Source organism: Sapajus apella, unplaced genomic scaffold (genome assembly GCF_009761245.1).
Source record: "Sapajus apella isolate SASKATOON/1434 unplaced genomic scaffold, GSC_monkey_1.0 scaffold119, whole genome shotgun sequence".
NCBI lineage: Eukaryota > Metazoa > Chordata > Mammalia > Primates > Cebidae > Sapajus > Sapajus apella.
In genome coordinates, this window is record NW_022437059.1 from 4,470,158 (window position 1) to 4,486,786 (window position 16,629).

The window sequence follows — 16,629 nt, forward strand, 5'->3', positions numbered from 1 at the left end:
GGGGTCTGGTAGGAGGTGACTGGATCATGGGGATGGATTTCCCCTTTGGTGCTGTTCTCACAAAAGAGTTCTCACAAGATCTGGCTGTTTAAAAGTATGTGGCACCTCTCCCCTCTCTCTCCCGTCCTCTGCCCACCATGTAAGATGGTAAGATGTGCCTGCTGCTCCTTTGCCTTCTGCCATAATTGTAAGTTTTCTGAGGCCTCCTAGAAGCCTACCAAAAGCTGCTATGCTTCCTGCAAAGCCTGTGGAACCATGAACCAATTAAATCTCTATTCCTTATAAATTACCCAGTGTTAGGTATTTCTTTATAGCAATGTGAGAACAAACTAAAACACATTCACACTCAGTGCACAAGGGTTTCCATTTCTCCACATCCTTGCCAACACTTGTTATTTTCTGTTTTGTTTTGTTTTGCTTTGTTTATAGTAGCCATCCTAATGGGTGTAAGGTAGCATCTCATTATGATTTTGATTTGCCTTTCTCTAATCATTAGTGATACTGAGCATTTTTTCATATGCTTATTAGGCATTTGTATATCTTATTTGGAGAAAGGTCTATTCAAGTCCTTTGTCCATTTTTGAATTGGGCTGTTTGGTATTTTGCATTGAAATTTAGGAGTTCTCTATGTTGTGTGGATATTAATTCTTTATAAGATATGTGATTTGAAAATATTTTCTCCCAGTCTGGGTTTTTACTTTGTTGACAGTGTCATTAGGTGCACAACATTTCTAAATTTTCATGAAGGACACTTTGTTCCTTTTTTCTTGTGTTGCCTAAGCTTTGTTGTCATAGTCAAGAAATTATTGCCAAATCCAATGCTGTGATGCTTCTGTCCTATTTTGATCTAAGAGTTTCATAGTTTAGGTCTTATATTTAAGTCATGGATCCATTTTGAGTTAATTTTTATGTATAGTATTAGGAGGTAAGAATCCAACTTTTATTCTTTTATTCTTTTTTTTTTTTTTTTTTTTTTTTTTGAAAAAATTTTCCCTCTTTCACCAAGGCTGGAGTGCAGTGGCCCCATGTCAGCTCACTGCAACCTCCGCCTCCCGGTTCAAGCGATTCTCCTGCCTCAGCCTCCCGAGTAGCTGGGATTATAGGTAGCACCACCACGCCTGGCTAATTTTTGTATTTTTAGTTGAAATGGGGTTACACCATGTTGGTTAGGCTGGTCTCAAACTCCTGACCTTGTGATCCACCTGCCTTGGCCTCCCAAAGTGCTGGGATTACAGGCATGAGCCACCATGCTTGGCCTCAAATTTTATTCTTTTACATGTGGTTATTTGGTCTTCTCAGTATCATTTGTTGAAAACACTGCCCTTTCCCCATTGAACGGTCTTAGCAACCTTCTCAAAAATCATTTGACCGTATATGCTAGGTTTTTGTTTCTGGGATCTCTATTCTGTTGTATTAGTTTATATGTCTGATTTCATGCCAGTAGCACACTGCTTTGAATATTGTAATTTTGTAGCAGATCTTGAAATCTGGGTATGTGAGTTTTCAAGCTTTGTTCCTTTTCATGATGGTTTTGGCTGTTTGGAGTCTCTTGAGATTCCATGTGAATTTTAAAATGGATTTTTTTTCTATTTCTGCAAAAAAAAAAAAAAAATCATTGGGATTTTGATATATAATGCATTTAATCCATAAATCACTTTGGGTAGTATTGACATCTGAACAATATTAAGTCTTTAAATCCATAAACATGAGATGTCCTTTCATTTATTTAAGCCTTCTTTAATGTCTTTCAGAAATTTTTTGCAGTTTTCACTGTATAAGTCTTTCACTTCCTTGACTAAGTTAATTCCTAAGTGTGTTATTCTTTTTGGTGCTATTGTAAGTGGAATTTTTAATTTTAATTTTCATATTGTTCATTGTGGGTGTATAGAAATGCAACTGATTTTGTGTGTTGACTCTGTAACTTTCTACTTTGGTGAATTTATTTGTTAGTTCTAAAAATATTTTGTGGACTCTTTAGGGGTGTTTTTTTTATGTATAAAATCATATCATCGGTTAACAGAGATAATTTTACTTATTCTTTTCAATTTAGATGACTTTTATTTCTTTTTCTTGACTTATTCCTCTAACTAGAACTTCCAGTACTATGTTGAATAGAAGTAACCAAAGTGGGCATTCTTGTCTTTTTCCTGATGTAAAAGAAAAACTTTCACCATTAAGTATGATGTTCACTGTGAATTTTTTATATGTGTCTTTTATTTTATTGCATTGTGGTTGTTTTCTTCTCTGCCTAGTTTGTTGAGTGTTTTATCATGAAAGAGCTCTGAGCTTTGTCAAATGCTTTTTTGTATCCACTGAGATTATCACATAGCTATTATCCTTCATTCTGTTAATGTGATGTGTTAGGTTGATCTAGTTTCATATGTTCAACCATCCTTGCATTCCAGAAATAAATCCCACTTGGTCATGGTGTAAAATCCTTTTAATATGAGGCAGGATGCTGAGTGTGATGGCTCATGCCTTTAATCCTAGCACTTTGGGAGGCCAAGGCAGGCAGATCACTTGAACGCAGGAGTTCAAGACCAGCCTGGCCAACATGGTGAAATTCTATCTCTACTAAAAATACAAACATTAGCTGTGCATGGTGGCATATACCTGTAATCCCAGCTACTCAGGAGGCTGAGAAAGGAGAATCTGGGAGGCAAATGTTGCAGTGAGCTGAGATCATGCCCCTGCACTCGAGTCTGGGAGATGAAATAAGACTCCCTCATCAATAAAAACACAACAAAATATATATATATATATATATGCAGCAGGCATGGTGGCTCATGCCTCTAATCTCAGTACTTTGGGAGGCCAAGGCATATGGATCACTTGAGGTCAAGAGTTCAAGACCAGCCTCGCCAACATGGTAAAACCCTGTCTCTACTAAAAATACAGAAAAAAAAAAAATAGTTGGGCATTGTGGTGGGCCCCTGTAGTCTCAGCTACTCAGGAAGCTGAGTCATAAGAATTGCTTTAACCCAAGAGGCAGAGGTTGCACTGAGCCAAGATCCTGCCACTGCACTCCAGCCTGGGCAACTCCATCTCAATTTAAAAAAAAAAAAATTATTTTAATGTGCTTTTGAGAAGAGGGAGAAGACAAAGAGAAGTGGATTACAAGGTACAAATATACACTATAATAGAAGGAATAAATTCAACATCTGATAGCAGAGTAGGATATGACTAGACTTAACAAAAATGTATTGTACTTGAGTGATGGACATCCTGAACACTCTAACTTGATCACTACAAATTATATATATATGTAACAAAATTTTTCACGTACTGCATAAATTTACATAAATTACCAGGCACAGTGGCTCACACCCGTAACCCCAGCACTTTGAGAGGCCAAGGCAGGGAGATCACTTGAGATTAGAAAATTGAGATCAGCTTAGCCAACATGGCGAAACCTCATCTCTACTAAAAATACAAAAAATTAGCTGGGTGTGGTGGCAGACACCTGTAATCCCAGCTACTGGGGAGGCTGAGGTGGGAGAATCACTTGAACCCCAGAGGAAGCGGAGGTTGCAGTGAGTGAGATCATGCCACTGCATTCCAGCCTCCAGCCTGGGCAACAGACTCTGTCTCAAAGAGAACAAAGAAAAAAGAATAAAAAGAAAAAATATATATGTATATATAAATATAGACATATATGTATACATATACATATATTTTTTTCTTTTTTATACATACATATATATGTGTGTGTGTGTGCAGCTGAATTTGGTTTGCTCGTATTTTGTCAAAGATTTTTGCATCAGTGTTCACAAAGGATACTGATCTATAGTTTTCTTTTCTTGTAGTGCCTTCACCTGGCTGTTATCAGAGTAACGCTGGACTCACAGAATTAGTTAGGGAGTTTACCCTTCTCCTCAGTTTTTGGAAAAGTTTGAGAATAATTGATGTTAGTTCTTCTTTAAATGTTTCTTATTCACCAGTGAAGCCATCAGGTCCAGGCCTTTTCTTTGTCAAGAGATTTTTGACTACTGATTCAATCTCCTTACTAGATGTACATCTATTCATATTTTCTATTTCTTCATGATTTACTCTTGACAGTTCTGTGTTTCTAGGAATGTGTCCATTTCATCTAGGTTATACAATTTGTTGGTGTAAAATTGTCTTAGGCCAGATGCAGTGGCTCACATCTGTAATCTCAACACTTTGGGAGGCCAAGGCAAGTGGATCACCTGAAGTCAGGAGTTCAAGACCAGGCTGGCCAACATGGTGAAACCCCGTCTCTACTAATAATACAAAAATTAGCCGGGCATAGTGGCATGCCTGTAATCCCAGTTACTAGAGAGGCTGAGGCAGGAGAATCGCTTGAACCTGGGAGGTGGGGGTTGCGGTGAACCGAGATGGCGGCATTGCACTCCAGCCTGGGCAACAAGAGCAAAATTCCATCTCCGGAAAAAAAAAAATTTTTTTTTCATAGTACTCTCTTACAATCCTTTTTACTCCTTTAGAATCAGTAATAATGTCCCCACTTTCTTTTTTTTTTTTTTTTTGAGACGGAGTTTCGCTCTTGTTACCCAGGCTGGAGTGCAATGGCGCGATCTCGGCTCACCGCAACCTCCGCCTCCTGGGTTCAGGCAATTCTCCTGCCTCAGCCTCCTGAGTAGCTGGGATTACAGGCACGCGCCACCATGCCCAGCTAATTTTTTGTAGTTTTAGTAGAGACGGGGTTTCACCGTTTTGACCAGGATGGTCTCAATCTCTTGCCCTCGTGATCCACCCGCCTCGGCCTCCCAAAGTGCTGGGATTACAGGCGTGAGCCACCGCGCCCGGCCCTGTCCCCACTTTCATTTCTAATTTTAGTGACTTGAGTCTTCTTTCATTTTTCATAGGCCATCTAGTTTAAGGCTTGTCCATTTTGTTTAGCTTTTTGAAGAACCAACTTTGCTTTAATTGGTTGTTTCTATTATTTTTCTATTTTCTGCTTCATTTATCTCTAATCTTACTTCCTTTTTTCTGCTAGACTTGAGTTTAGTTTGTTCTTCTTTTTCCAGTTCCTTAAGTTGTAAAATTAGGTTGGTTCTTCTTTTTTAAGGTAAGTATTCATAGTTATCAATTTCCCCCTTAACATAGCTTTTGCTGTGTCCCATAAGTTTAGGCACATTGTGTTTTCGTTGTCATTCATCTCTGTTTTTTAATTTCCCCTGTGATTTCTTTCATGATCCATTGCTTATAAGTGTGTTAATTTCCACAAATTTGTGAATATTCCAGTTTTCCTTCTGTTATTAATTTCTAACTTTATTCCATTGCAGTCAGATAAGATACTCTGCATGGTATTTATCTTTTTAAATCTATTAAAACTTAATTTGTGATCTAACATAGTCTACTCTAGAAAATGTCCATTGTGCACTTGAGAATATGTGTTTTTCTGTTATTGGTGGGTAGGGTGTTCGGTATATTCGTTACATCTTAGTTGGTTTATTATGTTGTTCAAGTCCTCTGCTTTATTTACTTCTCTTCCGTCTGGTTGTTCTATCCATTTTTGAGAGTGGAGCACTGAAGTCTCCAACTATTATTGTAGAACTGTTTTCCCCTTCAATTCTGTCCATCATTGTTTTATATATTTTAATGGTTTGTTATTGAGTAATGTTTATGTCTTATATCTTCTTGCTGTATTAAACCTTTACTGATATATAATGTGCATCTTTGTTTTTTCCAAACTTTTGATTTAAAATCTATTTTGTATAATATTAATGCAGCCACCTTGCTCTCTTTTGGTTACTGTTCACATGGAATATTCTTTTTCATCCTTTCATTTTCAACCTACTTGTATCTTTGGATCTAAAGCAAATCTCTTGTAAATAACATATAGTTGGATCATGGCTTTTTATCCATTCTGCCAACCTCTGTTTTTATATTCAAAAATTTAATCTGTTTCGCTTGAACCGGGGAGGCAGAGGTTGCAGTGGGCCGAGATGGCACAGCTGCACTCCAGCATGGGTGACAGAGAAATAATCCATCTCAAAAAGAAAACAAAAATTTAATCTGTTTACACTTGAAGTAATTATGGGTAAGAGATTTATTTCTGTCCTTTAGCTATTTGTTTTCTATACAACTTTTTGGTCCCTCATGTTCTGCATTACTATTTTTTTGGTTGGTGTTTGGTTGGTTTTTGTTTTTTGGGCTTTTTGGTAATGAAATATTTAAATTCCTTTCTCATGTCCTGTATCTATTTTCTCTGTGGTTACCATGGGGATTATATTTTACATCCTAAAGTTATCACACTTTAATATGAATTTATACCAGCTTAACTTCAATAACACACCAAAGCTCTGATCCTTTACAGCTCTGTCCTTACCCCTTTCAGATATTGATGTCACAAAATTACTTCTTTATACCTGCTGTGTCCAAAAACATAAACTAATAATGTTTTTAATGCATTCATCCCTCAAATTATGTAGAAAAGTGTGAAACAGCCCAGTACAGTGATACGTGCTGGTAGTCCCAGCTACTTGGAAGGTTGAGGTGGGAGGATAGCTTGGAGCCAGGAGTTCAAAGCTGCAGTGCTGCAGTGCAATACGATCACACCTGTGAATAGCCACTGCACTCCTGCCTGGGAAAAAGAGTGAGACCCTGCTCAAATAATAATAATAATAATAATATGTGAAATAATCAGAAATATAAACAGTCGGAACTTGCCCTGTCAGCCCAAAGATGGAGTCCCCAAAAGGACGTCAGTTGTCATCAATCCCCTCCTAGGGAGTTTCATTACCCAGGGAAGATGGACTCTCATCAAAGGGGAGGAGGCTAAAGTGACACCACACCCAGACAGATTTTGTCACCAACCATCATCTGTTCTCCTGAAGGCCAATTCGTCTTTCCAAAAAAATCATTACTCTTGAGTAATGATTACTCCCTTCCCCCAGTGAAGAGGGTATATAAGCTTCTAAATCTCACTGGGTGTATCAGTCTATTTCCACACTGCTGATCAAGACATACCTGAGACTGGGTAATTTATAAAGAAAAATAGATGGCTAGGCACAGTGGCTTATGCCAGTAATCCCAGCACTTTGGGAGGCCGAGGCAGGTGGATCACAAGGTCAGGAGTTCAAGACCAGCCTGGCCAAGATGATGAAATCCCACCTCTACTAAAAATACAAAAATTAGCCAGGCATGGTGGCAGGTGCCTATAATCCCAGCTACTTGGGAGGCTGAGACAGGAGAATCTCTTGAACCTGGGGACCGGAGGTTGCAGTGAGCCAAGATGGTGCTACTGTACTCCAACCTGGGTGACAGAGTGAGACTCCATCTTAGAAAAAAAAAAAACATGGATTCACCATTTCACATGGCTGGGGAGGCCTCACAATCATGGCAGAAGGTGCAAGGCATGTCATGGTGGCAGACAAGAGAGAAGCATTAAAACCAAGTGAAAGGGGTTTCCCCTTATAAAACCATCAGATCGCGTGAGACTTACTCACTACCATGAGAACAGTACTGAGGAAACTGCCCCAACAATTCAACATGTGGGAATTACGGGAGCTATAATACAAGATGATATTTGGGTGGGGATACAGCCAAACCATATCGTAGGGTTTGGAGGTGTTCACTTTTCTTTCCCTTGATGCCCCTGTGCACATAACAAATTTGTCTACTTTTGCTCCTGTTTAAAATATATATGTGCAGCTGGACGCGGTGGCTCACACCTGTAATCCCGGCACTTTGGGAAGCTAAGGTGGGTGGATCACAAGGTCAAGAGATGGAGACCATCCTGGCCAACATAGTGAAACTCCGTCTCTACTAAAAAATTAGCTGGGTGTGGTGGCACACGCCTGTAGTCCCAGCTACTCAGGAGGCTGAGACAGGAGAATTGCTTAAACCCAGGAGGCAGAGGTTGCAGTGAACCGAGATCGCGCCACCTCACTCCAGCCTGGCACCTGGCAACAGAGCGAGACTCTGTCTTAAAAAATAATAATAATATATATATATATGCATATATATATATATTTAAATAGATAGATAGATAGTCTGCTCTCAATTTCTGGCACAGAACTCCTAAAAGCCTTGTAAATAAGAGTACTAAGAGAATGTTCTAATATTTGGTCTCTCACCCTCATCTCTGACACAGAGCTCCTAAATCTTTTGGAATTTCCTGGGTGATAGGAGTGTCTTTTGTTCTAATGAATGACTCCTGATGGGCTCCTGGAAGGGAGCTGATCACCAGAAAGACAAAGCCATAATTAGAAGCTTGAAACCTAGGCCACGTGTGATGACTCACACCTGTAACCCCAACACATTGAAAGGCTGGGGCAGGAGGATCAGTTGAGTCCAGGTGTTTGAGACCAGCCTGGGTAACATAGTGAGACCCTGTCTCACAAAAAATTAACAAATAAATAAGCCAGGCGTGGCATGTACCTGTAGTCCCAGCTGCAGTGGAAGGATTGCATGAGCCTGGGAGGTCAAGGCTGCAGTGAGTCGTGATCATGTCACTGCATTCCAACCTGGGCAACATAGCTTATGCCTTGTCTCCCTTTTTCCCACGCACAAAAAAGAAGCTTAGAATCTTCAGATCTTCAGTCCCTCTAGAGAGGGGACGAGGGCTGGAAATAGGGTTAATATCAATCGATCATAGCCACAAGTAAAGCCTTCATAAAAATCCCAAAAGTAACGAGTTCAGAGAGTATCTGGGTTGGTAAACACATCCACACGTGGGAGGATGGAGTGTCCCAACTCTATAGGGACAGAAGCTCCCGTGCTCTGTACCCTTCTAAGCCTTGCCCTATGCACCTCTTCATCTAGCTGTTCATTTGTATCTTTTAAAATATCCTTCATAATAAATTGTCAATATTTAATAAACTGTTTTCCTGTGTTCTATGAGCCACTCTAGCAAATTATCAAACCCAAGAAGGGGCTCATAGGATCCTCCAATTTATAGCCAAGTCAAACTGAAGTTGTAAGTAACCTAGGGACCTACCACTTGTCGTTGGCATCTGAAGTGGGTGACAGTCTTATGGGACTAAGCCCTTAGCCTGTAGGATCTGCATTAACTCTGGTTAGTGTCAGAGCTGAAGTAAATTGTAGGACAGTTGGCTGGGGTCAGAGAATTGGCTGGTGTGGGGAAAAAACACACACATCTGGTCACAGAAGCATTGGGAGTGGTGTAAGTATAAAAGAAAAAACATTTTGAGTTTTCTAAAGGCAAACACAAAATATATTCACAGTATTTGAATCATTTGCTTACATGTACATCTTTCCCGGCCATCTCTGACTATCCTCCCTCCTCCTGCACTCTGAGTCAGGAAACATGTCTTAATTTTCTTTACGTCTGCCCCTCAGAACTTACAGCAATGCATGGCACAGTGATTCTTCAGCAAAAGTGCCCCCAGTTGTTTTTTAATGAGTGAATGAAATTGAATTGGAATAGACTTTCAAAAAGCTTCAAGAATACAATATAATAAAAACAAAGCTGAGTGTGGTGGTTTATGCCTGTAATCCCAGCACTTTGAAAGGCCGAGGCAGGTAGATCACTTGAGGCCAGGAGTTCGAGGCCAGCTTGGCCAACATGGCAAAACACAGTCTCTCCTAAAAATAGAAAAATGAGCCAGGTGTGGCTGCATATGCCTGTAATCCCAGCTGTTCAGAAGGATGAGGCACAAGAATCACTTGAACCTAGGAGGATGACCCTACTGCACTCCAGCCTGGGCAACAGAACAAGACCTTGTCTCGAAAAATAATACCAATAACTAACGTATATCAAGCAGTTACTATGAGCAAGCCACTCTTTTAAAGGCTACACATGTTATTACGTTTAATTTTTATGAAAACCACTTGTGGACTTTACCACTCTTATCTATAGTTTACAGATAAGGAAACTGAGACTCTGATACATGAAAATTTTTTCAAGGGTCAGATTTTAGAAAGCTAGGATTTGGACTAATTCCATCTATTTCCAGAGCACAGACCTTTAACAACTTCACTCTCCGGATGTAGGGCACAATGAAAACGATGACGGGTGAAAACTTTCCCAGCTCAGAGATCTCTGTGGTCAGCCAAGGCGGCAGGGAGAATTAAGGTAAGCCACCTTCTCTGAGAGGTCCTCCCTAAGATTTTTTTCTGGATTGGGGGTCGTTCTCCTGTGTTTCCATAGCTCCCCAGAAACCTCTCATGTGAGACTTTATCACCTTGCACCTGAAGGGCCCCTGGGCTCCACCACCTGCAGCTTTAGAATTGGATTCATCTGTCTTCTCTATCGCTTCTCTATCACCGTATCCCCAGCACTTAGCCCAAGAACTAGTACACACTCAATAAATATTGTTGGTAATGCATAAAGGAATATATAAGAGAGAAAAGAAAGTTCACCTCTCCCTCCCACCATTAGTCTGTCACTCCCAGCCAACAGTGTCTGGCACACAAAGGTGAGTGTCATATACAGGGAAACTCCAACCAGAGGTAAAAACGTACTCTGGTTTCCTGTCGTCTCCTCTTGTTGGAAGAAGGGCATCTGATAGTGAAGAGGGGCAGAGACATCCGAGTTTCAGGATAGAGAATGGGGACAAGGGGTAAGAGAGAAGACAGGGAAGAATAGATGGCAGAAAACACATTAAGAAGACAGAACTAGAGAATAAAGTTTCTAGAGAGAATACTAACAGTCTCTTTTTTTTCTTTTTCTTTCTTTTTTTTTTTTTTAGTTGGAGTTTCACTCTTTGTTGCCCAGGCTGGAGTGCAATGGAGCAATCTCGGCTCACTGCAACTTCTGCCTCCTGGGTTCAAGTGATTCTCCTGCCTCAGTCTCCCAAGTAGCTGGGATTACAGGCATACACTACCATGCCTGGCTAATTCTGTATTTTTAGTAGAGACAGGGTTTCTCCATGTTGGTCAGACTGGCCTTGAACTCCTGACCTCAGGTAAAATCCATCCACCTTGGCCTCCCAGAGTGCTGGGATTACAGGCGTGAGCCACTGTGCCCAGCAACAATTTCTAACCCAGGTCCAAATAGATCTAGTTTTAAAAAAGGTAACCCTCCCAGATATTTTTTAAGCAAACTTCTTCCCCTTCCTCTTTCCTTTCTTCTTCCCTTTCCCCTTCTTCTAATTCCTGTAAGGCCTAAGAACTGTAAACTTCATTTTCTAGCCAGTGAGAAGTAACTTGACACTTAGATTAGATTGGGGAAGAATTGGAAGGGCTTGTCATAACCCACATTTGCATTGTAGAGGAAACACAATAAAATGCCTAATATTTAGTCATGGGTAAGAACTGATGCCATCCCCATCCTGTCTGTACCAATAACAGATTGGGGATGATTTGGCCACATGGCACCTTCTGAATAAGCACCTGCAGATGGGAGCCCAGGAATGGTTAAGCCACTGCCCAAAGAGTCACCATCATCATAACATGCCAGCCCATTCTTCCCTAAGGAGAATGCCCCAATCACTAAGGTTAGAATGTACTAGATAAAGATATTGGGTATATCTCCTTCTTCTTCAGCACATCCCCCAAAAAACAGACTCTTCTTCTTTTGGGTCTTCAGGTTGAGGATATAAATTGATCAGTCCGCGTGGGTGAGTTAGGAAGGGTTAGGATAAAATGCTTCCTTTCTCCTTGCTCTGTATTCCTCTGGCTATTTTAAGGCCTACCTGAAAGGGAAGTAGAGATGGCATGCTTATCAGGATTCTTGAGTCCTAATAGTCCAAGCACACAAACGGTTGAAAAGTACAATCAGCCAGAGCAATACACAGACTTTTGAAATTTCCTACAGGAAAGGAATTCACAGAAACACCAAGCCTCGAATCAATATGATTTATTCTTTTCTCTTCTGCCATTAACATTGTAGCTATTGGGTAAGTTGTTCTCCATCCTTGGGACCCCATGGTTGAGGGGAAAGGTCTTCTATCCTACCACAAAGCTCTCAACGGTAGAATAGTAGCACAGCTGCCTCCGTAATCTCCCGGCTGCTGCTGCAATCAACATGAGTTCCATATCCATTCCAATCAAAACTAGAAAAATCTCCACACTGCCGAGGATTAGCCTCTGGGAAGAATCCTCCTCCACCAATGCAGTGCTGAGAAACAAAGAGAGGAAGAGACAGTAATGAGGGATCTCCCGGGGAGGCCAATGCCATCTTAACAGCCCAATCTAGTGATTTCTTCGGTCCTTATCAGACTCTCCATAGACAGTGTTGATCTATCCTTCCCATAAAAACCTCTCTTCCTTGGCTCACACCTGTAATCCCAGCAGTTTAGGAGGCCAAGGAGGGTGGATCTGTTGGGGCCAGGAATTCAAGACAAGCCTGGCCAACATGGTAAAACCTCATTTTCTCTACAAAAAAAATACAAAATTAGCCAAATGTGGTGGCAGGCACCTGTAGTCCCACTACTTGGGAGGCTGAGGCAGGAGAATCACTTGAACCTGGGAGGCAGAGGTTGCAGTGAGCGGAGATCGTGCCTTTGCACTCCAGCCTGGGTGACAGAGTAAAGTAAGACCCTGTCTCCAAAAACAAAAACAAAACAAACAAAAAAAACCTCTCTTCCTTTAGCTTTAGTGACGTATTGCCTCAACTTTCTTCCAACTTTTCTGAACATTCATGCTCGGACTTTTCCTTTCTGTACTTTTCCTCCATGCATCCTCTAAGTGCTGCTCCCTAGTGGAGGACCCACCTCCCTCTCCCTTAGAGACTGCATGACCACTGTGGCCTCAATGACTAAAAATTCACCATTGGCCTCAAAATCTCCATCTCCTGTCAAGATGCTTCTTGTGCTGAAGACCTCAAAATCCAACCGGGATCTCTACACAGGAATTTCAAGCTCCAAATGACCAAAACAGAGTTAATTATATCCCTCATTCACCCCAACCTATTCATCATCCAGACACTCTGACTTCATAAATGACACTCACTCACCCAAATGAGAACCATGTTATTCTCGACTTCCCTGCCTATCCTCTGTATTCAGCTGGTGATACGGTTTGGAGCTGTGTGCTCACACAAAATCTCCTGTTGAATTGTAATCTACAGTGTTGGAAGTGGGGCCTTGTGGGAGGTGATTGGATCATGGAGGTGGTTTCAGGTGAATGATTTTAGCACCAGCCCCTTGATGCTGTCCTTGTGATAGTGAGTGAGTTCTCATGAGATCTGGTCATTTAAAAGTGTGTCGCACCTCCCCTGCCCTTCCTTGCTCCTGCTTCTGCCGTGGGAGATACCTCACCCCTCCTTCCTGTACAGCCTGCAGAACCATAAGCCAATTAAACCTCGTTTCTTTATAAATTACCTAGTCTCGATATTTCTTTTTCTTCTTTTTTTTTGTTTTTTGGTTTTTTTTGTTTGTTTGTTTTTTGTTTTTAAACAGGGTCTCACTGTCACCCAGGCTGGAGTGCAGTAGTGCGATCTTGGCTCACAGCAACCTCCACCTCTTGGGCTTAAGCACATCCTCCCACCTCAGCCTCTCAAGTAGCTGAGACCACAGGCATGCACCACCACTCTCGGCTAATTTTGTACTTTTTGTACAGACATGGTTTCACCATGTTTCCCAGGCTGGTCTCAAACTCCTGAACTCAAGAGATCCACCCGTCTTGCCTCTGAAAGTACTGGAATTACAGGCATGAGTCACTGCGCCTGGCTGGTATTTTTTTATAGCAGTGAGAGAAAGGACGAATACAACTGGTATTCAATTTACAATCTTTGGAATTTATCAATCCCTCCATTTGGGATTCCTGAGCCTTAACATTTCAAGCACACAAGAGATGGCCTGAGTGAGGTTTCTAGAAGGTGAGGTCCAGGACTGCCCCAGCAACTCCCCAGTGCAGTGTGTATCTAGGCAAACCATGGCTAGTGTTGGGGAGTCCCAGGTTTTTTCTGAAAGCTAAACCTCAGATGAAGAAAAACAGCACCTTAGGCTGGGCGTGGTAGTTCACACCTATAATCCCAGCACTTTCAGAGGCCGAGACAGGCAGATTATGAGGTCAGGAGACCAGCCTGGCCAACATGTTGAAACCCCATCTCCACTAAAAATACAAAAATTAGCTGGATGTGGTGGTGGGCGCCTGTAATCCCAGTTATTCGGGAGGCTGAAGCAGAAGAATCATTTGAACCCGGGAGGCGGAGGTTGCAGTGAGCCGAGATCGCGCCATTGCACTCCAGCCTGGGTAACAAGAGCAAAACTCCATCTCAAAAAAAAGAAAGAAAAAAAAGAAAACAACACCTTGTGTTTCTCCAGGAATCTCAGCTCTAAAGACTTCTTCTACAGAATATTTCAGCACACAAGCCTCACCCCAGCTCCAAAGTGACTATTTTCCCACAAAGGCTGAGCACCTAGCAATGGTTCTTTTGAAGCCTCAGCCCTCGATTTGGGTCCTCAAAGGTACAGAATGTCTATACCTGGACAAAGGGTCCCACAGTCCTGGCCCCTGAAACCCAGCAATGAGTAAGAGAAGGTCACACTCCCACACACATACACACACAGCTCAGTCATACCATACTGAACACACATGCATACAGACACACACTGACAAACTCGACCTTATTCACAGGCCCTTTTGGTCCCCACAGAGACTCACGTGCTCAGTGTTACATCCGGTGACCCTCACTCCAGCACACAAGGCGTTGGCTGCTCTCTCATTATTAAATACCCTGAACTGAACAAATCCTGGAGTAAATTCATCTGAAAACAAGAGGCAGAAAGCGGCATTCATGGAAGATGCTAGAAATCACTTTCGTTAGGCCAGCCCAGAGATTCTCCATGCTGGAGCTCAGGCTGCAGCCCAACACTCTAGCTGGTGGAGCCCAGCACCTCTGTGGCCAATGGCTGGTGCATCCTGGCCTCAAACTTAATCAAGAGGGATGTTTTCCCAACCCCAGAGACCAAAAGCTGGTCCTTAGAGAGGGCTCCTCATCTGCCAGAGGCTTGGGAAGAGAAATTCAACTCTGCAGGAAGATCGCCATTGAACACCTCCAAGGGCTCAGCTGCAGCAATTAACAGATGTATTCACTCTGTTTACATTTTTCTTTTCTCCTTTATTTTAAAATCTCAAATCCCAAATGTAAATAATAACAGCTTCGAGTTCTATATGTTCAGCCTCTGCAAAACATACTGTGCTACCAACTTTGGCTTCACACAAACTCACAATAGAAAAAAAAAAAAGTCCCAGCTGGGCGCAGTGGCTCACTCCTGTAATCCCAGCACTTTGGGAGGCTGAGGCGGGTGGATCACCTGAGGTCAGAAGTTTGAGACCAGCCTGGCCAACATGGTGAAACCTCATCTCTACTAAAAAGACAAAAATTAGCAAGGTGTGGTGGTGGGCACCTGTATCCTGGCGACTTGGGAGGCTGAGGCAGGAGAATTGCTTGAACCTGGGAGGCGGAGGTTGCAGTGAGCTGAGACCGCACCATTGCACTCCAGCCTGGGCAACAAGAGCAAAACTCTGTGTCCAAAAAAAAAAAAAATCTGGAGCCAAATTTCCTCAGCCCAAATGCTGACTCTCCACATATGCCTTGTGATCTTGGCAAGTTTGTAAACCTCTCAGTGCTTCATTTTCCTAAAATGAGGTTAATAATAGTTCAGATCTCAAAGGCAATCATGCAAAGCAAGTGAGGCAATACGGGAAGCACTACAGAAGAGAACCAGGCTACAGTCAGGGACACAAAACTGTTACCTAGCATAGTTGAATGTATCCCCTTTCCTACTAATAGTTCAGAAGGTCATTGAAGACTCACGCTGGCCAGAGGGTGAGTAATAAGATGCTGTTTTCTTGGCATCACCAAAGTCATAGACCACAGGGATCGCCGGGCCGTTGTCTGTCCAACACTTTCCTTTTCCATATTTCACTGGGTATTTCTACAAAGAACAAAAAAAAAGTCATAAAGACAATGGCTTTGCCATTACCAGCATCTCCTGGGATGCTGCCATTCAAAGAGGGGAAACAGTGCTTTCTCAGTAACTGAGATTACTTCAAAACCAGTCAAAATGAGAAACTTTCCCTTGTACTGCTGCCAGTTACTTGGGAGCTATGCTTCTGCAACAGCCTAGACCACTTCATTCTCTCTCTCTCTCGTTCTTCCCAACCCGTCCTCACTCTTCCTGCCCCAGCTGTCCTCTCCCATAAGTCTTTTCTCTTGCCTGGCTCAGAATTCCTAAGAGAAGCTGTCAGCAAATCTAGGTTAAAAGACAAGCCCATTAAAAAATGATTCCTGACCAACCTCTAACACATGCTTCTCTGTACATGCATGAAAACCAGTCCCAGCCAGCAGCCCTGTGTACCTGGTAGAGGCCAAACAGATTATGTCCCAGGCTCTGGAAGAAGCCAGTGTTGGTGCGGTACCTCAGCAGGGCTCTGTTTCTCCAGTGCTGCATGGGGGACTTGTTGGGCACATGCCAGATGCCCAGGTCCTTGGCCTGGATGTCATAGTAGCCGGGGTTCTGGAAAGCAACAGACACTGAGTCTGATGGGGCCACGAGGTCCCAGGAGGTAAAAGGCCCACACGTGCAGCCTCAGCTGGGCTGAGAGCTCTGGACTCCAAGTGGTCAGATGGCCAGACATGCTCAGGCACCCCATTCCCAACAGATGATCCCACCACCACCCAGGGACCTAATGGCCTTGTTGGGAGGAAGTTGGGATTCAAGACATGTATTTCTCTCTTCTTTTCCAGCCCTCCCCCACATCCCACCTTCCAGCCCTCCCCCACATCCC

At 42.4% G+C, this 16,629-nt stretch overlaps 1 protein-coding gene across 1 annotated transcript in view; it reads right to left on the reverse strand.

The window, feature by feature from the left end:
- Nucleotides 1-11,733: 11,733 nt before the first annotated feature.
- ITLN1 (intelectin 1) overlaps nt 11,734-16,629 on the reverse strand; it is an 8,223-nt gene continuing 3,327 nt past the window's right edge. Inside the window, exons 5-8 of the mRNA XM_032260926.1 lie at nt 16,200-16,358; nt 15,656-15,776; nt 14,500-14,603; nt 11,734-12,010 (exon numbers count right to left, since the gene is read on the reverse strand). Coding sequence (XP_032116817.1) covers nt 11,858-12,010; nt 14,500-14,603; nt 15,656-15,776; nt 16,200-16,358 — 537 coding nt within the window. The 3' untranslated portion in view covers nt 11,734-11,857. The remainder of the gene's footprint in view (nt 12,011-14,499; nt 14,604-15,655; nt 15,777-16,199; nt 16,359-16,629) is intronic.